Source organism: Nothoprocta perdicaria, unplaced genomic scaffold (assembly GCF_003342845.1).
Source record: "Nothoprocta perdicaria isolate Ctin4 unplaced genomic scaffold, notPer1 scaffold_318, whole genome shotgun sequence".
NCBI classification, from domain to species: domain Eukaryota; kingdom Metazoa; phylum Chordata; class Aves; order Tinamiformes; family Tinamidae; genus Nothoprocta; species Nothoprocta perdicaria.
This window is the reverse complement of record NW_020455553.1, coordinates 592,806-619,857: the sequence shown is the minus strand read 5'-3', so window position 1 is coordinate 619,857 and position 27,052 is coordinate 592,806. Positions and strand designations below refer to the sequence as shown.

The 27,052-nt window shown below is 48.9% G+C and overlaps 2 protein-coding genes across 9 annotated transcripts; both read left to right on the top strand.

Annotated features, from left to right (window-relative positions):
- The first annotated feature begins 133 nt into the window (after positions 1-133).
- On the top strand, positions 134-19,485 carry LOC112950396 (regulator of G-protein signaling 8). 8 transcript variants are annotated; one of them, XM_026042915.1, is made up of 6 exons: positions 134-412; positions 601-659; positions 4,510-4,611; positions 5,496-5,560; positions 13,462-13,628; positions 15,291-19,485. In XM_026042915.1, the coding sequence occupies exons 1-6, from the start codon at positions 260-262 to the stop codon at positions 15,471-15,473; spliced, it is 729 nt and encodes a 242-aa protein (XP_025898700.1). In that variant the 5' UTR covers positions 134-259; the 3' UTR covers positions 15,474-19,485. The 8 variants fall into 8 exon arrangements, with proteins under 8 accessions (XP_025898700.1, XP_025898699.1, XP_025898698.1 ...); XM_026042914.1 differs by having other exon boundaries at positions 134-424; positions 5,499-5,560; XM_026042913.1 differs by having other exon boundaries at positions 134-424.
- A 434-nt stretch (positions 19,486-19,919) lies between these two features.
- Positions 19,920-26,795, top strand: RGS16 (regulator of G protein signaling 16). Its single transcript, XM_026042938.1, has 6 exons — positions 19,920-20,016; positions 23,418-23,490; positions 23,843-23,944; positions 24,553-24,614; positions 26,162-26,328; positions 26,586-26,795. Exons 1-6 carry the CDS (start codon positions 19,920-19,922, stop codon positions 26,784-26,786), a joined length of 702 nt encoding a protein of 233 aa, XP_025898723.1. The 3' UTR covers positions 26,787-26,795.
- Positions 26,796-27,052: the final 257 nt, after the last annotated feature.

The following is a 27,052-nucleotide window of genomic DNA, read 5'->3' as shown; positions in this document are numbered from 1 at the left end:
GCAGGGAGCAAGCAGGGCTGCAAACAGCACGCGAGAGGCGGGCGGAAGGGGTCACTTGCTGTCCCGAACTCGCCAGGTGGAATTTTCTTTTATCCCATGTGCTGCAATGAGGTGCCTCCCTTGGCTGCTAATGGTTTTGTTTGGCCCTGCTGTCTCTGGGGCTCTTTAATGCAACGCCCCAGTCCTTTCCGCAACTCTCGATGATCTGTGATTTGAGGGCTGGAGCCTTCCTTAAACCTCAGAGGAGCTGATTAAAACGATGCAGGCTGCTGCTTTATTCCTGCATACCGAGAGCGCCGACAGCGAGAGCTTTTCCCGGCATCTCCCCCTCGCCCGCTCCTCGGCAGCCGCTGCCCGTGCGGAACCGGAGCCCATCCGGAGCGGGCAGAGCCGGGGCAGGATCCGCGAGCAGGTTTGCCCGGAGGTGGGTGCGGAGGGATGCAGCGATCAGGTGGGATCCCCGGGAGCCCAGCCCGCCGCGCGGGAGAGCGCTCGCTGGACGTGCCCGCGGAGAGGGGGGGACGGGAGGTGCGCTGAAGTGCCGCTCGCGCCCCGAGCCGGGGGTTGGCCCTCAGGAGGCTCTTCTGCTCTCGCCCCCAGAGCCTGCCCGGCTGCACTGCTGGCCAGGACGCGCCGGGAGAGAGGACAGGTCAAAGGCAGTGAGTATCTTCCCTCTGYGCGTGTCTGTCTGTCTGCAGTGCCTCTGCGTTCGGTTTATCTGCCTTTACTGCGTGCGAGTGGATGGTCTTTATCTCTTGAAGCCGCTTAGGTCTCCTGGGTTTTATACCGCTATTTTTTTTTTCTCTTGGGATGGCTGCTTTATCGTCGCTCAGGTGATTTCCTGGGGTGGTCGGAGAAGCTGAATGTCATAAGTGAAACATCCCCCTCCCTTTCCTTCTCCCAGGGAGAAATCCCCGAACACATCCATGATGAGACTGGCAATTCTCCTTGACTGGGGCCCTTTCTTTCGAGCAGGGAGGCAAGATGAAGGGTGAAGCAAAGCCCTCACTGCAGACCCTTGCTGAAATGCCTCTATTTTGCCATTATTATTATACCTTTTATTTTTGAAGTCGTAAGGGACTGGCTGTATTTGCAGCCCAAGGGTCACAGTGGGYAGACGAGCCCGCTGCTGTGTTTGCACCCACAAAGTTGGACGGACTTTGGGACCAGGGAGAAGTTCAGCGTTGCTCAAACGTACAGGGTTTTGTTGGGAGCAGCTGAGCAGTGAGGGGGTTCGTGACAGTTCCTGGAAGAGCAGCTGCTAGAGGGGACCACGAGGGCCCGGGAGCCCAGCAGGCACCTGGATCCGCTTCCCACGGGCAGGGTGGCGATGGGAAAGTGGAGCTGGGGGCTGCTGGGCTCCAGGAGATGGTGTGCTGTGGCCTTGCATGTGGTGGGGTTGTTAATGAGGAAATTTAAAGGGGCTTAAGGAATTACAAGGATTGATTTCAGTTAAAGCACAGCAAAGCAGCCGGTCAGGGTGGGGATTAGGGAAATGCACTCACTGGCAAGTAGTGCAATCCAGGGCCCATTAATTTAGTTGGGAAGAGGCTTTGTGCGTTTTTARTGTAATCAGGTTTTAAAACGGATGCCCCGTTGGGCAGCCCAAGCCTCGGGACCTTCCCAGGCCCAAGGAGAACCGCAAAGGTGACCTGACTTCCCTGCACATGGTCTCCTCTTGTGCCTGTTCCTTTGCCTCCTCTTCAGCCTTTCCTCTGGGCAAGAGGACATGGAGGTTGTCTGGAACGTACCTCTGTGCTGACAAGTAGGAAACGTTTGTGCTGTGGGCGCTATCCAAACGTCTCGGTCCTGCTCTTTGTCCCGTCGGCCTCCTGGCTAGCGGCCTTCGCCTTCGTTCTCCGATGTGAGATTAGTTCAACCAGCTGGCTGTGTGCCAAGGCCTTTGGGGACACCGACACCCCTTCTTCCTTTCCTCCACGCTTCCAGACAGTAAATCTCCTCTCTGGCTCCCCACAGACTCCCACCACCCAGAAGGAGAGGAAATGCTTTATTTATTTAAGTTATTTTGTGCGTGTGTGTGAGTGTTTGAGCCTGTAATGGTGAAAAGGACCGTCATCTGCAGACGCGTGAAGTCCTCCTGTTATTTTATTTGCAGTGCCAGCTTTTCCATGAGGCCTGGCCAGTAACATCAGCCATGACGTGGAGGGACAGGGACGAGAGGTAGTTTGGTCTTCTTAGCGAGGGCAGTCCGGAGCTTTGCCTCTTGAGGAGAGACCCGYAGAGGTGTTGGATGATGAGTACGATAATGTCAACTCCTGCTGCTCTCTGGTGAACCGTGACGCCCAAGTCAGATCACTTTAGACCTGCAGCTGGACTTAACTCACAGTCCTGGTCTTACAAGGAAATGCTCTCTCTCCTGTATGATCATCCCTCAACTTTGTACGCCTTCTGTTGAAAAAACGACCTTCTGCTCTAGGAGGAAAGGATCAAATGGGTTGAGAACAACTGGCCCTTCTTTTTTACAGAGGATTCTTTGATGTGTTTTTAAGTGCCGGGACATGAAACTGTAAACCCCTCCTTCCTGCACTCCTACCTTCTGCAAACAGCCCGGACTGCTGTCCAAGCCAGCCAGTTAAAGGGTTAACCATAACTGGATGCCTCAATGGCTGCCTTACTGATCCCGCGGAGGTAACTGAAAAGACATGATGCATTCCTCACCCCTGCCCATCCTGTTGTCATCTACCTTGTCCAGYGAGCCTTTTAGCTCGCTGCAGTGTCCTCCCTTCCCTCCCGCCCTTTCCTTGCCTCTCCACCTCCTGCAGACCCGGTTTCTTTTCCTTTCCTTCTCCCGTGTCCTGTCTTGGAAGTCACGACCTGGAGATCCGTGTTCCGTGAGAGACGAGCTCCTTTCTCATGCCGCAGCATCTCTGTCTCCCATAGCCTGCGATTCCCTGCTGCGCTCCCTTGATCTCAGGCATCAGAGAGAAATCTGAGCAGCACTGCGGTAATGCATGTCACACCTCTCGCTGAGAAATTTGTGAGCTTTCTTGCTGAGAAATTTGGGTGAACAAACGGTGCAGGGAGGATTAAGGGCTGGGGACACCAGGAAAGGTACCAGGAGGATCATGTAGTGCGAGGGTTGGAGTGGAGCAGACCCCGCTGGGAAGACAGCACTCTGCATGCAGTGTTCTGCACTGGTGTTTGAAGTTTATGTAGCGTTTCATGCAGAGACGGTCACGGCTCTGTGTTTTGAGGCTGTCCGACACTTTGTGTGACTAAAGATTTCAAGGTTTTGTGCCTTTTAAATGCTGTGAGCTTTCAGCACTGTACCAGGGAGACACTCATTGCATTTAATTAACATTCAATTTGCTCTAAGATTGCATGAAAATGTGCAATAATAGAAATTATCCGAAGGGGCGGGAGGAGAAGGGGGAAACAGGCGTGCCACAGATTGGCTCGGTGATTAGCACTGAAGTGTTCTGCAAGGATTAGATATGGAAAGGAAAAAAAACTCTGCTTCCCTCTGCAGTCACAGAAAGTGTTTGCTGTCTGTTTGGCACATAGGGATCAGCGAAGGGCTTCCTCCCGCTCACAAGTGGGCTCAGCAGTTGAAAAGTGCAGACGTGGTTATTAAACTCTCCTCCCATGGGCAGCAGAGTGTGGCCCTGTTCAGTGTTGGGGGCAGTTTAGTAGAAATGATGCCTTTAGGCTGGAGAGGACAGACCATGCCCTTCTTGCAGACACTATTTAAAGCCCTTAGCCAGCATCTGTGTGTTTTTGAGAGGAGGTCAGTCTAATGCATGTGTGTGTTACATTTCCCTCTTCTTTTGTGTTTCCTCTCTTTCCGAATCCTCCCAGCCTGACCGTTATGTAACGAGTGATGCTGTGGATGTGTTGTCCGTCCCAGGAAGGGGCTGGCAAGGACGTGCGGGGCCTGCAGAGGAGCAGAGGCTCTGGGACTGGTTTAAAATTTAGAGGAAAAAGAAATGAAGCCATTTTCTGCATGGGTAAACCTGTCATGGAAGAGACAATTCTGGTCTGCTTATGTAACCCTGAGCCTACAGAACCTGTCCAGGATCCCAGCTGGGCTCTCAGGGCTCTGTAGCTCAGGCTCTCATGTGCCGGTGCCTTGCTCCCTCTCCTCTTCCTCCAGCCCCTTCCTGTTCTCATGCACTGGTGTTTGTGCAGTTCTGGTGCTCCTGGATCACGGTGACTGATTTCTGGTATTTGCGGCCCTTTGCTATCCTCACAGCCCTCCCCAGAGCAGAGCTTTCCAAGAAACCAGCCCAAAGAGCAGCCGTGCCAATCTTGTCACTGGTTGGGCCACTTGAACGGCTGGTCTGGAGGAGCTTTTAGCTGCTCTGGGACTGTGTCTGCCCTCGGTGTCTATTTGGCCTCAGAGAGGTTTTAGGGTCCCCACCGGAGACCCAGGCTAGGTTAACTGCAGAGCCACCAGGGTCTGTTTTTTGTGACTCTGTCTAGATTTGTAATGATCATCTTCTTTGGTTTTCCCCTGCTCACACCCCTGCTCCCCCACATCGACCACAGGAACAGAGGGATGAGGACTCGCCTGGGCTGCCTGTCTCACAAATCAGACTCATATAATGATTTCACAGCTATTCTTCCGGACAAGCCCAACCGGGCTTTGAAGTGAGTATAGCTGCAGCATCCCACCCCATCTCTGTTTCTCTCCTTCACCTCCCACCTTCCTCCTCTACTTCTGTTACTTTGCATTTATTGTGCTTTGCATAGGCTTTGAAACCCAGTTCCCGTAGCCACGAGGAAGGAGAAAAACACAACAAAATGGATACAGCAGCATCTCTGTTTAGAAAGCACCCAGATTATTGATGTTATTTCATCCCGGAGACAAGGCTGTCTTCACTGCAGCACGCAGGGTGTCTGCACGTCTTTGAGGACAGTTATGCCTCTGTAACAGCAAATTAAAGTCTAAGCAACTCACTCTGTGCAAGAGGTGACCAGCATAAATTTCAGGTCATTGCCCTCCTTAGCCAAGTTTTTATTAGGTGCTACCAATATGTCCTGTATTCATTCACACATCGCTTAGGGAAGATACTTTCCAGAGTACTGATTTAAGAGGAAGTTTTGGATTCATTGATCACAAATTCAATGAAGCTGCTTTCATCTGAGCTCAACATCTAAACTTCCCCTTAAAGTCGAGAAATGGACACTTCTGCAGGGGTGGGTTTCATTTCACTTAACTTTTGACCTCTACAGTGTAAGTGTCTGTGTCTGAACTCATTCCCTGGGATGCTGTTTAGAATCAGTGAAGAAGAATTGGCCCCTCTTAAAGTGATTCATCTGGCCTATTTTATCCACCTACTCGAAGATGTGGTGAACCCTCCTCCTCACTGACTCTAAAAGAACCCCAGGGTGACATGTTTGCCTGGAGACCTCTACACCATAGACATCCAAGTTAGGTGAAAAGGATCCCAGTTTTGGTATCCCTGTGAAACAGCCCCAGAGAGAACTGACCGCTGTGGGAAGTCTTCAATTTGTGTCTTCCTTTCTTTCAGAAGACTATCAACAGAAGAGGCTACAAGATGGGCGGATTCCTTTGATGTCCTTTTGTCCCACAAATGTGAGTAGAGAGCAAATCCTACCTTTTGTTTTCCACAGCCCAAATACCGAGTGACTGCAGGGCAAGCAGACACGTCCCTTGGGACCCTCTGTCATCGCTGACTTCCCACTAGGCAGTGGTCAGTCCTTTGCAAGAAGATGTCCTGTGGTTAGAAGGTGAAGGAGAGCTTCTATGGCAGGCACTGCACTTGCTAAATCACCTTGTTTCTCAAGCCCTCTCCCTCCAGCTGCTCTTCTGGGTCGCTGTGCAACTGTTCACTGCTGCAGGGCAAGAGTCGACTGTAGGAAGCAGAGGAGAGTTTTCCCTGGGACACCCTCCATGGCACTCGTCATCCACTGACATTAAACTGATGGCCATTAGTATTTTACCTTTGCATTTGGAAAGGCTAAGCAAATTAAAAAAAAAAAAATCAAGCCAGTGCTGCAGCTGAAATTCTTAAAACCATCTAGTGAACCTGTCAGGCTGTTACTGTTAATTTTACTGGAAATCTAGTAGATAGTTCARTAACCTTGAGCAACTTGGTCTGTAGCAGTCCTCACCAGAGAAACAACACATGGTAGCACCCAGCAGGATATAATTTGCAGTTACCAATGCAAACCTGAAAGTTTCACATCCAGAAACCTAATGCAAACATATAATCAACACACTTTATTCCACTCAGTGCATCAGTTCTGTTAGAAAGTAGGATTTTGCTTTGCTAACATATTAATGCTGACAAAATATAAACAAGATAGCAAAGTTCACAGTGTAGATTCATTAATATATTCCTGGTAGAGAATAAAACAGGAGCGAGTCGAGGCTGGGGAGATGTCAGTGTGGGTGGTGAACTATTTTATTGCAATAAGGAACTGACTGACTTTTTTACCATTTTTTTCCTGCACTTATTTTAAAGTATAAGTGTTGAATTATATTAGTATTATTATTTTAAATAAAATGTAATTTTCCTGGATTTTTACTGAAACGACAGCAGTTTTGGCAGGAATTAACTGCCAACTTTAAACAGACTGGCTGTCCTAGGCTGAAAAAGCAGGATATAATTTTAGCTGCAGTATTTTGTTGAATTCATTGCTCTCACAGCCAGTATCTTCCTTCCTTTTTTTTTTTTTTTTTTTTTTTTCTTCAGGGTACAGTTGAGAAGGAGCATTTATTTTTTCAAAATTCAAAACAAGAAGGAAAAATGCACCAAAGTCACTAGGGTGCCTGGGGGGTGAGAAGTGACCCACCTCAGTCTTACAGTTCTCCCTCTAAACTTGAGCCTCTATTCCTCCACAGCACAAAAGTCAGTATTTTCCTTGTTTGTGACAGCAAAAGAGCTTCAGTGTTAAAAGCCAGGGAAGTTGTACAGCTAGATACTGAAACCATGCAGGTTGTTCCTCTCAGCTGACTGCTGTGAGTGATGTATCAAACCTTAGTGCAGTCACTTCACCCAACAGCCACCACCAGAATATTTGCTTTATTAGTAAATTAGCCTTAGAGAGTGATAGATGAATATCAATATTTTTTCTTGTCTCCAGAAAGCGAAGTAATTCTGATAACTCTGTGGCATCTGATGAAGAATACTTAGTTCCTAATAGCAACAGGGATGATTTTTAAAATTTAAATTAATCTTTTTTTAACGGCAGTCATGGTGATGGTAGCTGGTGATCCGTGGAAAAGCTTGTTGTTTAGCAAACTGCTTTCTACAGGAACACATCACATCTCCTCTGCACCTGAAGCTTCTGGAATTGCTGGGTTGACAGCCAAAGCCTGCATTTGGTAGTCGTGATGCACACGCAAACAGCTCTGTTCAAACAGATGATGTTATTTTAGTTAATTGGTTTAGAGGACATAAGAGGCTATATGTACATAAAAGGAATTACCTTGTAAAATTATCATATTATGTATACTTGCAATCCAAAGGCTGAGGAAGTGGCAAATCCCTGTTACATACCTAGGACAGGATAGGACGCTATCAGTGTAGTTTCTCTGTGACTGCACAGGTGAACAATATTAGCCAGGGAACACTGCAGTTCATGCTTGGGGGCACATGCTGAGCACCAGCTGGGCTTGGGGAGAATTTCCCCTGCGGCTGATCACATTAGCAGGTAGAAGTGTTGCTGTTTGACACATCTGTCATAAACTCCTTCTTCACTAGATGGACAGTTTTCATCTGTTTTGGAAGGCAGATTCCCAGTCTATGCTGCTATGCTGATTWCAGGGAGTTAAGAGTGTGGCACAGTCTGTCATCACTTTTCATTACTCTCTTTTTTTTCTCCATGAATCCATTATTTGGGGAAAAAAACAAAGTACAYAGGTAGGATTTGGGAGCTGGCTGTGGCAGCTGAAAATGAGGCAGTTGTGGTGGGGAGTAGTGCAAGGCATCAGACAGATGCAAAAAGAGAGCCCCAAGGAACAAAAACGTGGATGAGAGCTCCCGCAAAGACACTCCGTAGTGGCAATGTGTGCAGGCACAGAGGCTCATGCCGCTGCAGTGCTTTTTGAGAAAATCAAGCAACTTTTATTCTTCCAGTTCTTATTTTCATGAGTTTCCAAGACAACGCAAAAATGGACGTGATCTGATCAGATACTATACATTGTACCTATGCCATGGGGAGCATTAACTTGTTCATTTCTGTTAAATAAGTGCTGAAGTGTGGTGGCCCTGTGATCCTATTGCTCTAATGATGAGCACTATAGTAAGGTTTGATCCCAGCGTGCTGCTTTCTGGCAGCATCTTGAGAGGAGTAGTGAAAAACTCTGGGTTTTGAAGCAGCCTCAGAGATTATTAGGCTGGGCGGTACTTTGTGTGAAGAGTGGTCTAATTCAAGCTTTTTAGTATCCAGTTAATTGTCCTGTAGAGCAGACACCGTTCTTTCTTACCAGCACTGTGATTTCAGCATCCCTCAGTCTAGCCCACTAGAGTAATCCTGGGAGGCTGTGGTTCAGCTCAGCTTCATTGAGAGCCTCGGATTSGCAAGTCAATGCCAGGAGAACTTCTTTGCTTTTGCTAATAGAAGAAGCAAACCAACTTGAAGGGTCAGTTCTGCAGCAGGACCTTTGCCAGAGCTGCTTGTGAGAGGCACACCTCGGTGCAGCAATATTGCCTTGGGCCAGGACTTCCAAACRTGGTAGGCAGCAGGAGAAAGGAGTTTGATCCTACTTCACAGCMGGGGATGGAGAAAGCAAGAGGCAGAATTGTGTGTAGCATATTTTGCTGGGTGCTCAGGGAGCAAAAGTGGTGATTTTGACCTGCTAGCTTTTGGAATCCTTTCTGACTTTTTTTTTGCCAGTGCAGATTAGCAGTGGCTTCCAGGGCGCTGGAGCCCCATGTGCTCTGCAGTGTGTGTGCACATGCATGTGAGAAACAGAGGAGTAATCCCCCTTCTCTACCCGTGCCCAGGAGGGGCAGTCTGGTCAGCCAGATGGAGATGCCTTTTGACAGGTTGCTAGAGGGAAATACAGGCAATGGCATGTCTCGTTGTGCATCCCTCGCGGGGCTGGACACATGGCTTGTCATTTGTCCAGAATCCAGCAGGACAGTCTGTCCTCAGCCCTTAGTTTTCAGTGAAGCATCCGATGCAGAAAACCTTTGCACTGGATCTCTGYTTCCATCTCAAGGGCTAGTTTTCCTCTCCGCTGTCTTTTGCACTCRCTGGACTCTTCTGCCCAAATTTTATTGTCCTCCTCTCTGTTGCCTACACACTGCTGCTCTGCCCACACAGCACAGGAATATCCCATCCTACCCCCAATTCTTTCCAAGCCAGAACAGCATTAGCATTAGCATTGTGCTAGTGACAGGCAGCTAGCACTCACCGAAGCAACGCTAAGCAGCAGCGAGGGCTTGTGCAGAGAACTGGGACCTTGTCTCTTCAGTTTTGAACCCAACATGCTCTCTACAGCTGATCCATTCATCTACCAGCCCTAAGGAGTCTGTATTTCCTCCATCAAGTGCTGATTGCCCTGATAGCATGAAATGTATATATTAAATAAATGTTTGTTCGTAGTTTTCTCATTCTGGTATTGGCTAGGTGCTTGGTTATTAAACTGTCTGCCTGAATGATTTAGCTAATCTCAACCCTTCCTTGTTTTGCTAAGGTCTGTCTTAGTTAAAATCTGTCGYGCTTGCCAGTTAAGTCCCTTCTTCCCCAGCCTTTCTTGCTGCAAAGGGTCAACTCTTCCTGGCCCAGATGACAACACTTGAACCGGATGTCAGGAGCATCTGAATGTTGATCGTTATGTAGTCACTTATCTGCTTGACAGTTTAGAAAACACAAATTCTACTATTTGTCTTATTCACAGGTGAGGTGTAGGGTTGTATGTGTACAGCACACTGGGATGGGGTTATCTAGAAATGCTTGTATAATCCTTCACCAGAATCATCTCTTGCTTATCCCCTTGGTCTGTTTGAATGGGCAGCAGGGCCTGGTCCTTTTGAGGCTTATATTTACACAGTAAAAGTAAAAGACAAATATCATCTGCTCCTCTAATTGCGCTCTCTCTCTCTCTCTCTCTCTCTCTCTCTCTCTGTGTGTGTGTATATATATATATATACACATATATATATATACACACACATATATACATGGGGTTTTTTTTGCCTTCCTCTGATCAGCTCCATCAATAGTGATTTACTCCTTTGACTTTAAGCAAGGTTCATGACTCTCTGGCTTCAAATTCCTGATTAAGTGAGCGATAGCTTTTTAAAGACAATGCTTCTAAAGCAGAACGTCTGTTTTCTCAAATAGCTGTGTCTTTAGGCTTGTGCTTTGGGGATTTCCTATGGTGCCTCATCTGAAGACTTCGAGTCCTGTTTTTCCTTTCTCTGTAACACATCCCTTTGGAATCACAGTTCTTGGGAGCTCCGTGCGTCTTCCAAGATATTTAAGGAGACTGACACAGCTGACGATGTCTTCTGTTCATATCGCATTGCAGCTGAGTGTTGGTTGCCTCACGTTGCACAAAAGCTGTCCTTTTGGGTGAGTGATCTTTGAAACACTGATCCTGATCGTTCATGATTGATGCTCCCTTGATAGCCACTATATCTATAAGGAGATTAAAGTCAATATGCAGGTCAAATTCCAGCTCAGGTGCTGTCACTTACCTGCCCTCCTGACCTCTCAGTGGGATTTGTTGTCGTTCTGCAATAAGCCGACGGGCAGCACAGCTCTGTGGCTCTGATTTACTGCCACACGGTCATCTGGTCTCCCTTCTCAGGCTGAGCTGTGGCTGCCCAGACACAGCTGTAAATGCTGGTAGGCAGCCAGAGGCCAAAGGAGAGCAAGGCAGCCTCGGGTCGAGAACGACCTCTCCTGTGTCCCAGGCCTTCCCTGCAAACTCCTCTCAGACCTGTCCTGGTCACCTCCAGCCCCCAKAGGCTCTGAGGAGGGCAGAACAGGGATGTATAAAGAAGTGGATAACAGCCAAATACTGTTATTTATCTATGCTCTATCTAAATTTACTTCAAAATAAAAAGCAGCCGATTGATGTGAGAGTGGGAGGCAGATCATGTGGAGACCTCCTGGCCTCAGCTGCTGTCACTTGCTCTGAGCTGCTCTCTGGGGCAGGGCAGAAGCAAAGGCTTTTCTCACCCCATCAATCATGAAGAAGTCCGTTTCATCTAGCAGATATTATTATTTTATGTAGTTACTATATTTGCCATGCAAAGCTGCTATTTCTGGCTCGTGTTCCTCTGTCAGAACCGAGGCTCGGGGGCTGCAATAGAGAATGGGGAGAAAAAGATCCAGACAGAGAAAGGGAGGCAGACCTCTGCAGCATGGGTTTTATGGTTAGTGTGTTGGGGTGCTGGAATAGGTAACATCAACCATCCTAGGAGCTGATCACGTAGAAAATGGCCCGCATCTTGGGGAATTGCTGGTGTTTTGTTTGTTTTTGGTTTGCCAGTTTCATACTTTTTCCTTCTGAAATCCGTCAGTGCAGAATGCCCCTCTCTCCTCCCTGTAGAGACTCCTGTTTTTTTTTTCTCTAGTCCTTCCCTTGCTCTTGTACAGGCTCTGTGACTCTCATAGGCATTAAATAGCGGAGGAAATGCAGGTTTTGCAATATCTTTGTGCTTCCTGGATTTTGGGAAGTGAGGCAGACCTAAATATTTTCCATGATATTTACGTACCCATGGAGATGCTCGAAAGAGCCAGGGACATCATGCTCCTGGTAGGTACTCTACTTCTTGAGGTGCTYGGCTGGCTTGTTCAGGGCTTGTAGCCCCAGTCCTAAATTTACAATTTACACCATTAATTTGCTGACTTTGTCCTGCCCCCAGCAGTAAGCAGAAACCCTGATTATCCCTCCTAGAGATGCATTAATTAYGTGTTAGGATGAGCTGATGTGATACAGCTCTCCCTTGTCCTCTGGGGGCTGGCAGGAAGAAGCAAGTGTAACCGATGTATAGCCCTRTGTCCTAAGAAATCATCAGAACCAAAAGAGGAGCGAGAATGAGATCAGGACATAGGTGGAAGAAGATATAGATATCTTATATGTTGGGGGGGGTGGCTATATATGCGCACACTGCTAGAGGACACAGTGCCCAGTGGTGCCTCCTGTGCTTTTCAGTGAGATGGTGAGTGTTTTTTCCCTCAAGGACTGCAGGAGCCTGAGCAGCTATATTGGTGGCTGAACTTCGTGTTGGTTGCACAGGAGCAGAGCAGATAGACCCCCGTTTGCTCTTCCGTCTGCCCACGTGGCAGTAACAGAGGTCTAAGGAGGAGCAATAGATCCCAAAAACGCAAGAACAAGTTTTCTCTGCTTAGCCCCCTGACATTCCAACCCCAGTGCAGGGGTTTCCTGAGGCTGGTGCTGCATCTGGACCAGCAGGTTCAAAAGCTGAGTGGAGACCTCTCCTCTTTGGATGTGGGACAGCCACGTCCTTGCAGCACTGCAGGAGGAATTGAGGTCCTCCTCGGTCTCTGTCCATCTCCACCCCACGCACAGGTGTGCACACTCGCTCCTCACATCTTCTTTGTGTGAGTGGTCTTGCTGAACAAATTCCCAATCTCRTAAGTATTTCCAAGTTAGTCTCTAAAAATAGCTACTGCTAACTCAGCAGGTTTCCATGTCATGGGCTACAAATACTTGGAAAAGTTAGAAACATGTTACTGGAAATAAATTAAGGGCTAAATTCATCCCTACAATAAGGGAGAAAGGGCATGTGTCACCTCTGCTTGTGCCATTCAGAGAAAGGAAATAAAAAACAATAGCCGTGTCCATAAATACCCTTAGGCTGAGGGTTAGGGACACATAGATTTCCTAGCAAATTTTCCATATTTCTAATCTGCCTGACTCAGATTACATTGCTGAAATGTCACAATTGCTACACATTAGCAAGTGATAAGAAGATTTTAACCACTAATCAGACAAGCAGTAATTATGCTGCGTCCCTTTTCCTTTCTCCTTTATTGTTGCTCTAAGAGTTACACTCTCCAAGATCCTTCCTGTGTATAAATAAGAACTAAAATTGTGTCACAAGGTAATAAAGCAAAGTGACAGAAAATTTAGGAGACAAGTCTACAGATGCTCTGTTTTATTAGAGTTTTCTCTTAATGACATATGGGTATTACAAAGTGGGGCATTAGTAAGCGCAAGATGGTATAGCAAAGAGAACATATTATTGAAGCTTGGCATTTTCAAGAGRAACTTTTCAGAGGGTAGATAACTCACTCCCAAAGGAACCCTTTTCCTACCTTAACTTGCAAAACACTGCTTTTAAAAATAATAGCAAATAATGTTTGATGCCTCTCCTTTGACTTCACGGCATGTCACAAGGCTCCAGACTGCGCTACATCTATTGAAGAGCTTGTGAGAAGAATCAAGTGGCCTTTGGTAGACAGAGCTGGACGGAAGGGTACTTCTCAAGTAGACTAGGTCYTGCCTGTCATCCCCCCTGTAACTATCCAGTGTCTCCCTTGCAGATGGGTTGGCTGCTTTCCGTGCTTTCCTGAAGACCGAGTTCAGCGAGGAGAACCTGGAGTTCTGGCTCGCCTGCGAGGACTTCAAGAAGACCCGCTCAGCGGCCAAACTGGCATCCAAGGCCCAGCGAATCTTTGAGGAGTTCATCGACGTGCAGGCTCCTCGAGAGGTGGGTACACAAGTGCCCCAGGGAAGCAGAGCATCCTTCTGGTGCAGCGAGCAGGCCCGTCCGCCCTTAGCTGGGACCTGTGCGTGTGTGTGGCAGCTCTGCCTTCCCTTCTAGGGGTGASGGTGAGAAGCCCTGAGGAGGAGAAYGTTTCCTGTTACTGGAATACTGCTCCTGTCTGCTGCAGCTGTGACTCATCCCCTAGTCAGGGCAACTACAGTGATGATATTTAGTTAGTCATAGCGAGTGAGTTGACTGGCGACTGCAGCCTACATCTCCTAACCTCCACCAACTTCATAGTAGTAGTTTACCTTGAAATACTACTTCTCATCTACTATCAGTACCCAAGCAGGCTACTGGGCTCATTTCTCACAGGACATTTTGTATGAGAACATCCCACGAATGACTAACTTGTTGACTCTCCAGGGAAGAGTGTTTATCTKCTGACTAACACTAAACTCAATTAAACCTCCTCAAAGATGCAAGCGGCAACTCAGAGCTGAGCAAAAAGTGCAGTCACAACTCGAAGCCTGGAATTGTTAAGTCCTCCTTAAAGCCTTGTCAGGCTGATGCTACAGGCAGATCCTGCGTTGTGACATAGGGTCGTGCTACCACGTTGGTAACAGGAGTGCTCTCGGTGGCTCTCCTCTGTACAGCTGCTCTCCCACGGTGATCGGCCAGCTAAACAGCCTGGGTGCTTGTAAGATCATTTTGGGGTTCAAGGGATCATTTTGGGGTTAGAACTAGCAAGGCTTCTGCAGGGCCAACACAAGCATCCTGATTTACACKCAATGCTGTGAGCACCTTGGGTCACAGTTTGCTCCCCAGAGTCCTTAGTGACCATCTTCCTGCTGTTATTTGTGAATTTGGGTGAGATATTTAAAACTGCAGGACAGAAACGGGAYTGGATTAGAAATGTGAGTGCTGCCTGGATGGGGTCTTTCCTAAGACTGTGACCTATTTTTGTGGGKTTTTTTTTTGCATGCTAAAGTGTGAAATGCCCTTAAGTGACTCAGAAAGTTAATCTATATTGCCATCATCTGAGTTAAGGCAAATAGCTTTGCTTGCTAGATTGCTTTAAATTTGGACGCTGGGTAATAATGACAAGTAACATCCTTTCAGTCAGGCTTTAAACAATAGCTGCAGCCAAACGCTGGCTGCTTGCTAGGGAAAGAAAATAGGAAAACTCATAGTGTTGGCTTTGCAAACAGACTGCAGTCATAACACAAGGGTGGTTTATTTTTTAATGTCCCTTTGTAAGTTATTGTAACATGAGGCTGTTATGGGAAAAATCAAACAATTTATTTTATACCAACATAGTTTAAAAACATCTAATAAGATTTTACTTATAGTTTAATCATAGCTAAAAGTTCGTTCACCCTGAAATTGGGCACACATTAAAAAAAAAAGAATAGAGGAATCTGAGGCAACAGCAGAAAGGTATGTTATGACATAGCYTTTTTAGAAGATTTGCTGCATAAATCCATGCTAAGAGCCTGACTAAAAGTAACCTGATTTCAGGAGTGCTCAGAGCAGATARATCTTGTTCAACTTTTGCCAATTTGGACCAGGATTTTTTTTAATCTGGAAGAGTAAGATGCAGAGTTTGGGCACTGTTTTACACACAGATTAATCAGTACCACGCTCTTCTGCTCTTTTCCCCAGGTGAACATAGACTTCCAGACAAGGGAGCTGACAAGAAGAAATATGCAGGAGCCTTCTCTCTCTTGCTTTGACCAAGCCCAGGGGAAAGTGCACAGCCTGATGGAGAAAGACTCTTACCCCAGGTTTCTGAGATCCAAAATTTACACAGACCTGCTATCTCAAACCCAGAGGAGGCTCAGTTAGAGCAGAACTGAGGTGGTGCCCTCAGAAACCATGTGCTTCCCACAACAGCACAACTCCATGTCTAAATGTGAAGCTTCATTGTTGTTAAAAGCAGTGGGATGAGAAGAGAGGGAGGAGCGGGGAAGTGGGTTCACAGAGCGTGATCCAAAAGCAAATGCTCTGAGTTTCTGCGCTTTTTTTTCTTTTTTTTTTTTTTTTTTTTTGTTAGTGGTTGCACCTTCTCTCTGGCCCAAAAAGCATATCATTGTAGTCATCTCTGGGCCATCTTTTGGGAAGGTAGGTTTACAGAAAAATTGCTACGTTTTGGTTTATGTGTAAATAATGCCACTTCACCCCTGTGTCCTTCCAGACATCTCACTGGCTCTCTCTACCCCCTATGTTGGAGGGGGCTGTAAGGGCAGTTCTGAGCCTTGTGTAGCTGAGTACAGTCTGAAGCACCATCGCTCACCCTGACTCCTGGGCTCTGGATCCTGCACTGTGAGGAGGAAGAGAAGGGAGGCCGAGAGAAAGCAAAGACAAATGATTCATGCTGCTCTCCAGGGTGGAGACCAGCAGTAGACTCAGCTCACCTTTCCATTTTGGTTGCACACCTGACAACACCAGCTGCTGCCCTCTCCCAGCCTCTCCGCGCCTCTGACAGGTTTCTATTCCAGGGATGGAGGCTAAATGTTACTTTTGTGACTGTCAAGGAGCTGAGATTTTTCTCTCGAGAAGGTAATCCTAAAAGCTCCAGCTAGACCTAGTCAGGCAAGTCTTCTGGTACAAATGATTGCTTTTCGTTAACRTTATTTATTTGTACTGTAGCTCAGCCTCAAGAGCTCATATAGATTGCAAAGGTTGGCTGTGCTAGGCACTGTACCAAACCATAACACAAAGAGGCTCCAGGCCACCAAAGACATTGCCAGGCTCACTGGCTTCTCGGGAAGAAGCAGCTAGTTATCAGCAAAGAGTTAAGAGAAGGAATGTCCTGTCTGTCCTGTGCTGAGATGTAAGAAGAGCACAAGACCAGTATGCTGTTTCAGAGACCATTTTTTTTCATATAGTACCTGAGCAGCACATGGCAGGGAAAGTGAAAATCACTATTATATTTTTATTATTCACCAATTATTGACTGTTGTTGCCTGCCGATTGCCCACTGTGTATGCAAAGCCGTGTAAAGAAATACTAAAGACTAAGACCCTGCTGCAGGCACTTGCTGAAAAACAGGACCCAGGAACTCATGCAGTGCACAGGATGGGGGGGCTGGGTGTGCAGTGGGATGCAAAGCATATGTTGGCCCTATTCCTATAGCCTGGATAATCTGGCTGCGGGAGAAGACTGTGTGCGGATATCAGCTGTGTGGCAGCACATCTGTGCTGGGCAATAATACTTTTTGTGGTCTGATTTCTATGGAATTGCTTCTCCAGCTTATCAGCTGCCAGATTCTTGCCATGAGGGAAACAGCCTATGCCCGAATTTAAGCCTACAGACCAGAGGTCTATTTACTTAGTCTTATGAAGGCCTGGGAAGTGATCCCATGGATTTTTTCCATCTTTCGTCTTGGTCATCTGTGGATCATAGTCGGTAAGACACTTGTAGTTTACAGTGGTGGGCTTGGTACACCAGAAAACTGGTGATAAAGTTCCAATGTAAAGYGATTAAAGCTGGGTAGACTGAGTACTAACACTAAATGACAATATACRAAAAGTCTGCATGTATGTTATAAGTTTGGAGTCCTGGCGAAAGGATGATGTGCAAGAAATTAGGACATATTTGGGCTTGGTGCTTGGGCTCAGTGGTGCCTTCTGAGACTACAGAGCTACATGAGGTCTACAGAATCTTGAGGATGTGTCCAGAAAGGCAAAACTCGATGTCTGAGCTTCACTGTGCACATGGGGCCAGCTGCTTGCAAGCTTCTTTGCTGCCTGTTTGAAAGTAGAGGAATGAGCAAAGTTCACAATGAAAGAGGATCACACAACACACCTGACAAACATGATCTGGAGGGGGGCAGTGGTCTGGGGATACCTGTGCAATGCCCTGGAAGAGAGCCCTGCAGAGAGGGCTAGACGATTTCTGCTTTCCAAGAAACCCTGCACTGACTAGGGCCATGGAGACAGGCAGACAAGTGACGGAACAGCGGAGGAAGATGGGTTTTGTGTAGAATGAGGACAAGAAATTCAGAAGTGAGAACAACTCCCGGGATTTCCTGATGGCTACAACAGTTGATCCTGTTCAAAATGTGACTCCAGAAGGCCCAGGTAACATCTCTGAGCGAGCATCTGCAGAATTGGTGCGGGTGTCCTTTCAGTCCTGGTCAGAATTCATCAAAAAACTTTGAAATAGCCAATACCCTGTAAAAAACAATCCCCCTGTTTCCTACATTGGCCTGGGRTGCTGCCTTGAGCAGACTCATTCACAGACAATATTGCTACAACTGCAACAGGAGCCATATTCATGCAGGCTGATTTTGGATAAAGGTTTTTCCTCTTATGTTGATGCTAGACTATATTCTTCATAAGAAACCTGCTAGAACACACAATGGAGCAAAATCTACTGTCTAAAGGATATGAGTCTATCAGTTATTTTTGTTGTTGCTCTTCAATTTTCTCTCTCCAACAGGGAAGCAGCCTAGTTACTTAAGGTATTTTATTTTAAAACAACAAATTGGCCCTAGCTGCTGCTTTTATGCCAAATGTCAGTCTGAGAGTTTTAAAATAGGCAACTTCCATCTCTTCCCCTTAAACCTGGGGCTGATTAAGGAAATAATGACTGAGCCGAACTTCGGAAAGCACTGTGTGATGACTAATCCTCATTGAGGACAAATATCCTTTGATTCATCTCTTACTGCTGCGAACGGGATCTTCTTAACTTACAAACCACATTTCTTCCTTCCACAAGTGCATACCTCCAAAAACTTGCTCCTGCTTCAAGTAATGTCAGAGTGTGTTAGCCCAGGAAGAGAGAAAAATCATTCCATTCAGCTCTTTTTCTTCTGCGTGTTTGCTGACATGAACCCAGTCAGCACTAAAGCCTCTTGACAGCAAAAGGGAAGATTTTACAGTTGCATTTTCCCAGTCCGTGAACTTCAGAACTTGTGAAGTCCAGAGGCAGACGCAGAACTTGAACCCGCTTTGAATTTCTTGCTCCTGCCTTGCCCTTTCCGTCACATCTGGGATTCTTTTCATCACTTTTATTGTRCTTGTTGATGTGGTGATGGGTCCCAGCTCTCCGTGCTGAGAAAGTGTGAAGGGCAAAGTCCTGCTCGTCTGAGCATGGGAGGGATGGGGGTGTGTGTGAGAGGGAGTGTGCATGGGAGCCTGTGTATGTGTTATTTAGTGTCTCCCGCTACAGAAGCTTTTCTGGGATATAGATTGCATGTTAGACTAGGAAAATTATGCATAAGTGGCATAAAAAGATATTAGCTAGTATTGTCTTTGCATTGTGTGTAGGTTTGGCTAGTAATAAGAGATGTAAAACTCTGCTAGGCTTCCAATTCCCCATAAGAGCACACGTATCAAACTGAACYGAATGTTCGCTGATAGACACAAATCCAAAATGTTTACATCATTCAGAGCAATAGGAAAGCATACCTCATGCCAGTGCTGGAGTGCCTCTCCTCACTGCAAACCCTGCCCTTGGGCATCTCACTTCTCCCTCCAAACCCTCCTCTCGCCGTCCTGTGCCGGTACAATCCCCTCCTCTTCCTTATCCTCACCTCCTTCAAGCCCTCCTGTCCATGCCGAACCTTCCTCTCTGCCAGCACCGCTTGTCCCTGTGCATCAGCCCTGGCCTCGCATCCTGACCTCTACCCCCAAACCCACTATCCTCGTCTATCCCTCCTCTCTCCATCTCTTTTCACCTTCCCGGACGCTTGTGTCTGGTCTTTCCATCCTACATACTCCCTACTCTTGCTATAATGCTCTTAGCAGCTATCCCTTGCCTATTATGTAAGAAGAAAATGCTCCGCATAATTTCTGCGTCATTTTTTCGTACCAGAGGCTGCTGCAGCCATCTCGATTCTCACTACTGTGTTTTCTCTGCCGCTGTATCCTAGAACTGGTATTAAACTCCATTTTGCTGCTAGTCCCCAATGCTTTTCTCCCGCTGTGCACCCCTTGGCTTGTCTCCGGTATCGTGTCTTTCTCCCCCGCTGGTGCTCCCCGTGCTTCGCGTGCTGGCAGGGTCTGCCTGGGTGAGACGGGGGCTGCGCTCCCCTTCACCGTTTTCTATTCTCGGGTGCGGAGCCAGTAGCTGCTTTGACAGGGTCACAGCTGTGCTTCCTTTTAGCCTTCTGATTAAAAAAATAGAGTGTAAATAAAGGTGTGTGCGTTGTATTTGCTTAGCAGAGGGAGTTGTTTTGCTCTGTGCCCCGCTTTTAGGTTTACAGGGGCTCGAGCTCCTGGGACTCCAGGAACCTAAGCTCACCTGGGTCTTGGTGCAGTGTGTGCACTGGCGGGAGGTAGCGAAATGAGACCAAAGAAGCCTTTTTGGCAAAAAGGTGAAAAGAAAAGGCAGAGCCTGCTGCCGGGGGGACTCGGCGTCTCGGCGAGGGCCGAGGATCATGGTGGGGATCGCTTGCTTAGTGGCCACCTACCTCACATTGGGAGCTCCACCTCGCCAGGATAGGCTCAGGTTGGATACCAGCACCTCCCAGCTGCTCCTGCTGTGATTTCCTTGTTATCCTGAGGCAGCAGCACGAGGGAATTGCTCTCAGCCTGGAGGCCCAGCTCCTATGGCTGTAGATACRGCACCTCCTTTCATCCTTTCATGTGCCGCGTCCCCGGGGAACACCTGAAACAGGACGTTAAACATAAACGTAAAAGAGTAGGTCAGGAGCAGCTCGGCTTTGCATTTGTGGCATAGTGCAGAGACATCTTTATGTTGCTGTGCCAGCGCAGGCAATCCCAGCTTAAAAGGGATGGGGGAAGGATGTGTTTCATGTTGTGATTGGTTATGCAAGAGAATTGGCCTCTGTGGGATTACCAATGATGAAAAGAAAGAGCAGGTAAGGAGTGCTCCCCAGGGGGTGGACTCCCCTTCCTTAAAAAACAAACAAACAAAAATTAAGTATCTCATCACTCTCTAACCTCTCTTCCCCTTCTACAAGCCAAACAAGTCAGGCCCATGGACTTSAGAATTTTCTTTTAAGGCCTATGGCATCTGCATGCGCCATGGGATGAAGGCATCCTACTGGGAGGAGGAGGTTTCAAGGACCCGAGTCAAGAGCCAAATGCAAGTCCTGACTGAGGTACAGTTGAAGATGTCTTCGCTCCTGGGGACACAGGGTTGTGGGTAGCCCGGAAAGGATTTAGGAGGTCACTGATGTGTGGAGCTAATCCAAAACTGAGCCACCAAGTACCTGGACAGAAGGACCAACCCTTAAGACCTTAGGAGAGCTTAGTACCTCTTAACACCCCATGCCATGTTTCTCTTTTAATWAAATCCTGAAGTAGAATAGCATCTACAGTGTGCAGGTGCTACTGATTTTGTTGGATCCGTAGCAGGAGCAGTTGGAACAGGACACAGGCTGTTCAGTYCCATTCCTTCCTATTCAGCACCAAGGGAAATCTCCACAGTTGTCTCGACCCCAGCACCACATGGGAGTGTGCATTGCTCAGCCTGCCCCGGACTGTGTCTTCCTTTAGCAAGAATGGTTAAATAGATCCCGTTTTCTTCTGGAAACACCACAGAGGAATTTCGTAGGCCCTCCCTTTTCTCTCTCCTTTCCTGCCCTAATTCTCTCCTCTGCTTTTATTGGTTTTCCTTTCCATTTACCGTTTTCTTCTCCCTAAGCCTGACTCGGAGCCAAGATGATTTGCATGCATCCAAGGGAAGAATCTCCCATTAGCACTGCTCTGTCTCCCCCTTTTTTATAAGATATATTTAGCAATTGCTTTTGGCTTTTCTTGTTTCTTGGGTTTCTTTTTTTTTTTTTTTTCCTGCTGCTCAGTTACTTTAACAGAGCAGGTGCTGGGAGCGGAAAGAGAAGATTAAAAATACCTGCTGTCAGATACCTCTGCCTCTGCAGATGCGCTCTGGTACTGCACAAAGAGAGCGCGTGAGCTGAGTGGATAACAGCTGCCCCTCGAAACCCTTATTTGTAATTCTAATTTTTATTTCCAATGATCTCTTTCTGCRCTGCTACAAATTTCCTGCGCAGCTCTTTCCTGCTGTGCTCCGTGCAGCACTCCCTGGTCAGCGATCAAGGAAGTTTTGGCAGAGGGCCCGGCCACTCGCAGCGCCGGCTGCAGCCCCTCTGTCTTTCTCCCTGGGCTCCCTCCGTGCGGCTCCCAGTGCCGGTCACCCGCCCTTGTTTCACGGCAGCTCTTCCTGCTCCTTGATGTCTCTGCAGGGAAAAGGTCTCCAAGGCAAAGCTGCCTCTTGAAGCATCCTGTACTAAAGGGCAGCTGGGCCAGTTTTTCTTCAATACTGGTGTGTTGTTGGTCCCTCCATAAATACCCATCTCTGCCACCCTGCAACGAGGCAGGTGTTGGTAACTGCAGGCAGGAGTATCCAAAGCTCAGCTGATGGTACCAGGAATGCTCTTCACCGGCTCACAGCTCTCAATGGCATTTTTGGGGTACATGCACAAAGGTGCTGTGCCTCTGTCCCCGGTCCCTCCYTCCTTCCTTCTCTCATATCTACTTGAGGTGCTGGGTGCTTCTTGTGTTCCAAAACAAGGGCTGATAACACGGGCAGCCGGGCTGGAGCTGCCGGGGGCTGGAGAGCTCAAAGACACAGGAAGCACGTAATCAAATCACATCCAGAACAGAATAAAGACATCGGAGTACGCAGATGTAGCGGGACTATTGCATAACCGTAACGAAGAGGAGGGTATTGTAAAACATTGCGTCCACTGTATTCCCTGCTGGAGAGCCACCTCCTTTTAAGCAAAATATCTCCTTGCTTGCTGGAAAAGGAGAGCAGGAAAGCTAAGACCCTAGGCCCTAGAGCTAACAATGCACATTCAGCCCCTATTGCTGTTGCAGTTTTTCCTGCTATATGCAAACAAGACACTTGAGCTGTTGCTTCCTACGTGCCGTGGCGGGTGAGGACAACGGGTCTTCCCGCTGCTCCCACGGAGCTGGCGCAGGGGTGAGGTTGCTCTGTACGCTGCAACCTCCCCGCCACGGCCTCTGCCATAATGCATGGGTGATTCCCTGCACGCGAGCGCGGGAAGTGCCTTCAGCTCATGAAAAACGTCGGTGCTGGCGGCTGAGTTAACCACAGCATGGGCAGAGAGGGGGATGCAGGAGGGAGGGAGGAAGGGAAGGAAGGAAGGAAGGAGGGAGGGAGGGAAGGAAGGAAGGAAAAGTCCCAGACCCCAGTAGCCTCCCTTTGGTCTGGCTTCCTTGGATTCCCATTATCACCCATCCTTATGGGGCGTTTTCCCTTGCTTTGCTTGGCCTTTCCTTGGCACATTTCTTCCCTCCTCCTCTTCCACCACAAACCTTGCAGAAAGTTTGCGGTGAAGCGCACCCCGCAGGTCGCTCCTGCCACCACGACAGCTCCATCGCTCCATTTGTTGGGGCTGCAGCCTGGCGATGTGACTGGGGCGGTGTGGGAATAACGCGCCCGTTCGCTCCTCTCAACCCCAGGAGCAGCMTCACCTGTGCCCGCTGTACCAGCCGCTCAGCCAGGGCAAAGCAGGCCCTTTGCAGCGCCAGGAGGACGAGGAGCCGTCACCTAGTGGGGTTTAGCAGTGGAATCGCTGCCCCTTTCCCATCCCCATTGCTGTCTGCCGCCTTTTCCTGGCTTGCTGGGAAGCGGTTGCGACTGCGGTGCTCAAGGACGAGCCCGGGCCTCCTGCCGCCTGCTCCGYGCTCCTTGGCGGCACCGGAGCGAGCTGCTGTGGCGCCGGCGCGGCTCGCCGTTGGCTGGAGGCCGGAGCGGCGCGGGGCTCCCGCGCGCAGCCCTCCCACTTCCCCGCGCTATAAAGCGCCGCTCTCCTCGCTCCCCCGGCAGCCGCAGGTGCCGCGCGGCCGGCCCTCAGCATGTGCCGCGGCTGGGCTGCCCTTCCCGGCGCTTGCCTGGAGAGGTAGGAGGCTCCTGCTCGGGAAGAGCGCGGCACGCGCCGCGGGGACGCTGCCGTAACCGGGCACCCCGAGGAAAAAGCTCCCTGCGGTTTCTCCTCAGGGACAGCCAGGGAGGGACGGGCGCTGTGCGAGCGGTTGCCAGGGAGCGGGAGGAGCAATTTGGCGGATCATTTACTTCATATCTCCAGGCACAAGGGAGCCGGGTGCCGGAGGCCCCGGCAGGGAGCAGATGTGAGGGCTGCCTCAGGGGCCCGGTCCCCGCGAGCTGGCCTGGCCCCTCACCCCATCACAGCGTGGGCACCGACATCCCTCCAGCKGCCCCACGGTCCCACCTCTCCCCTTCTTCCCTTGCAGAGCCAAGCATTTCAAGACCCGCCTGGGGATCCTGTTTCACAAACCGGAGCAGGGGCACAAGATGGGGAGCTCCAGCAAGCTGCAGCTGGGCGCCAGGCGGAGGTGAGCACCGCATGCCCGTGGTGGGGAGCCCCACACCGTGGCGACAGGGGCAGAGCGGCGGGATGCTCCCATGGAGACTGCGCTGTCCCGAGGGATGCTCCTGCCCGTCTGTGTGCGGAGCGCATCTCGCCAGCCCACGTCCCACCCAGCCCGTGCAGGAGGCGGGACGCTTCCAGCCCCACCGGGTATAAAGTCAGACTGGGGAGATGAGGCTATTGCACCAGGCGAGGAACCCGGAGCATTCCGGAGGGGTCACTATCCCTGCTGGAGGGAATTGTGGCAGAGGGGCTCTGCAGAGCTCCTGYGTGGTGCCAGGGGCTCCTCTGCCGGTCCCGTGCAGAAGAGGCACTGCCCACAACCACGCTATGGAGCTGAGGTCTCCTGATCCAGTGGGGAAGGCCACGGAGAGGGAAAAAGAGAAAGGGAAGAGGCCCCACAGGTAATGGGGACTGCAGCTGAGTTTCCTACCCAGAGGTGACACCTCTCTTCCTGCCCTGGCTTTTCCTACAGGGGACTGCTTGTAACAAAGCCTCTTTCCAGCCTTTGCTGTGGGGCAAGGAGACTATTTCTGTGGGGCAGCAAAGCTCACATCCTTCTGTCTTTTCCAGGGATTCCTCGAGAGAGGTGCTGGAGTGGCGAGAATCCTTCGACCAGCTCCTGAAGAGTAAAAGTGAGTAGGACTTTGTTTATTCTTGCTTGGAGCACGTAGGGCAAACGCTGCCTYGGTGAGCAAGGGCGCAATTGCATGTCTGGGGTCAGCGCACAAGGAAATCTCGTCTTCTCAAATCGGACATTTGAGAAGTTGGGAGAGGCTCCTTCCCACTCGGGAGGGCTGATAAGCTGGGTTACTGCCTCGCTTGGTCAGAGAGATCTGCACCGTTATACCTTTCCTCCGACCGGGTCCTCACTCTGGGGCACAGTCACTGTCTTGCCAAGAACACTGTCAGGATGACCTAGAGCCTATTGTATGGGAGCAGCAGTGGCACAGGCACAATGCAAAGAGCAGCAGCAACTTGACAAAACTCTCCCTTGGACCTTTAGTTCTTTTATTTTATTTTATTTTATTTTATTTTATTTTATTTTATTTTATTTTATTTTATTTTATTTTATTTTATTTTATTTTATTTTATCTGTCATTTCTTGATGCCTCCATTGCCCCTTTCTTGCAACCTCCTGTTCCTTTTCCTACCAGTTCATAAGCAACACAAGCACAAGCCTGCTTCTCCAGGCTTCCCTTTCTGCACACTCATAAAGCAGCAGCTCTATCTGTCTGTATCTTCCACTGCGCAGTAGCACAACCACCTTTATATTCATTTTTGTTCCTCGGAAGCCTGTGTTGCTGCCCTCTCTCTGTCTCACTGRTATGACTCTTATACAAAGAGAAAGAATTAAGCCGCTTTACCGAGCTATGTATGTCCATCTTCACATTCAAAATTTGCTACGTGTAATGTGGCGCACAAGATTTCCAGGCATTGCCTCCCTCTCCCATCTTCAGAGTGTCCCTCTGGACCTAAAGAGGAGACCTCTTTCCGAGGCCCACACATGATCCCTTTCCTATATTGGGCTTTACAGCAAGAACATCATGGCATAATGGTTAATGTAAACCTTGTAATCTACCTTAAAATTCACCCCACAGTAACAGATAGTCCTTCCGTGCTGGTAGTTCAGGCTGGGCATATATTTTTCCAGCCTTTGCTGTGTGCTGTGAAGGCCAGCAAGTGTCTCTSCCTTTGTAATTGAATCGATTCTCCGAGCCTGGAAGCAAAATTGTCACTGCAAGTACTCTCCCACCCTCTTCAGCATCTTCCCTCTAGCTCTCAGCCAAGAGGTAAAAATAAAGCCATTGTTGCTCAGTTCCTCCAGATGTACTAGTACCTAAATGGATTTCTCCTTAGGTAGAATTAGATCTTTTCCAAAGCTGTAAAGAATATACTCCAAAGACTCATTATAGAAAGGTCAGATAAATAAAGCCAGAGGAATACTTGTCTGTGGGAAAGGATTTCACTGGAGCCTAGAGGCCAATTAGCAGAATCTCAGAGGGTGGAATTTGTCCAGCGGGAAAGGAAATTTGCAGATGTCACGGTCTGAACTCCCAGGGAGAGGCTTGCTCAGCAGTGTCGCATTTGGCAGGCTTCCTCGCCTCCCAAGAAGGAGATGAGCACTCCTTTCTTCTCCTTCCCTTCTGTTCCATTACCCACTTTTCCCTTTTCTTCCCAGGTGGGGTGACTGCCTTCCACACCTTCCTGAAGACAGAGTTCAGTGAGGAGAACCTAGACTTTTGGCTAGCCTGTGAGGACTTCAAAAAGACCAGGTCAAAAACGAAGCTAGCATCCAAGGCCAACAGGATCTTTGAGGAGTTTGTTCAAAGCGAGGCACCCAGAGAGGTGAGAACAATTTCTGGTCCCTGTTCTGCAGCCTTGATAGTGAACAGAGGGGCTAAACGAATAAAACATCTTAGTGGTCTTTAATAAAGTCTTTCCTCAAATCAATGGGAGGATTTGTTTATTCCCATTCACAAAAGCATTCGTTTTCCATGTCATGCTGTGTTCCAGAATGAAGGAATATAGAGATTGGAAATGTCTTTACTCCCGTTTGGAGAAAGCACTTTCCTTTATGTTTACATCCCCTCCTTTCCTTGCAGGTGAATATCGACCACGAAACCAGGGAGATTACCCGGAAGAACCTCTCAGGTGCCACCTCCGCTTGCTTCAACGAAGCCCAGGCAAAAACACGCACCTTGATGGAGAAGGACTCCTACCCCAGGTTCCTGAAGTCCGCCTCCTACCAGGACATGACAAAGCAGGCCACCAGCCACTGCCTCAGCAAGCGCTCGCACACCTGACCCGCGGCAGCGCCCGCGCCGGGGCCCGGAGCTGCGGGACGGGGCAGAGGCACCGCAGCGGAGGCTCGAGTCTGAGGGGCGCTTTGGGAGGCCTGGGGACCATGCGGTGGGRTTTTGGCTGAAGTCCTGGGGTGTTGTCGCCCCATACATCGCCTGGACCAGCAGCACCCGTGTGCAACGGGAGACCCACATGCCGCAGAGGAAGGAAGGAAGGATGTCAGATGTGGGCTGCAAGCCCAGGGAGAAGGGAGCAGATTCCTCCGAGC

What these genes read in the sequence shown, in the direction of transcription:
- LOC112950396 (XM_026042913.1), top strand. Translation starts at nt 260, where the DNA reads ATGCAGGCTGCTGCTTTATTCCTGCATACCGAGAGCGCCGACAGCGAG. An exon ending in TGTCCTTTTGTCCCACAAAT is followed by an intron (nt 5,561 to 13,461) that starts GTGAGTAGAGAG and finishes TCTCCCTTGCAG; the next exon opens with ATGGGTTGGCTGCTTTCCGT. An exon ending in ACGTGCAGGCTCCTCGAGAG is followed by an intron (nt 13,629 to 15,290) that starts GTGGGTACACAA and finishes TCTTTTCCCCAG; the next exon opens with GTGAACATAGACTTCCAGAC.
- RGS16 (XM_026042938.1), top strand. Translation starts at nt 19,920, where the DNA reads ATGAGACCAAAGAAGCCTTTTTGGCAAAAAGGTGAAAAGAAAAGGCAG. An exon ending in CCCGGCGCTTGCCTGGAGAG is followed by an intron (nt 23,491 to 23,842) that starts GTAGGAGGCTCC and finishes CTTCCCTTGCAG; the next exon opens with AGCCAAGCATTTCAAGACCC. An exon ending in CAGCTGGGCGCCAGGCGGAG is followed by an intron (nt 23,945 to 24,552) that starts GTGAGCACCGCA and finishes TGTCTTTTCCAG; the next exon opens with GGATTCCTCGAGAGAGGTGC.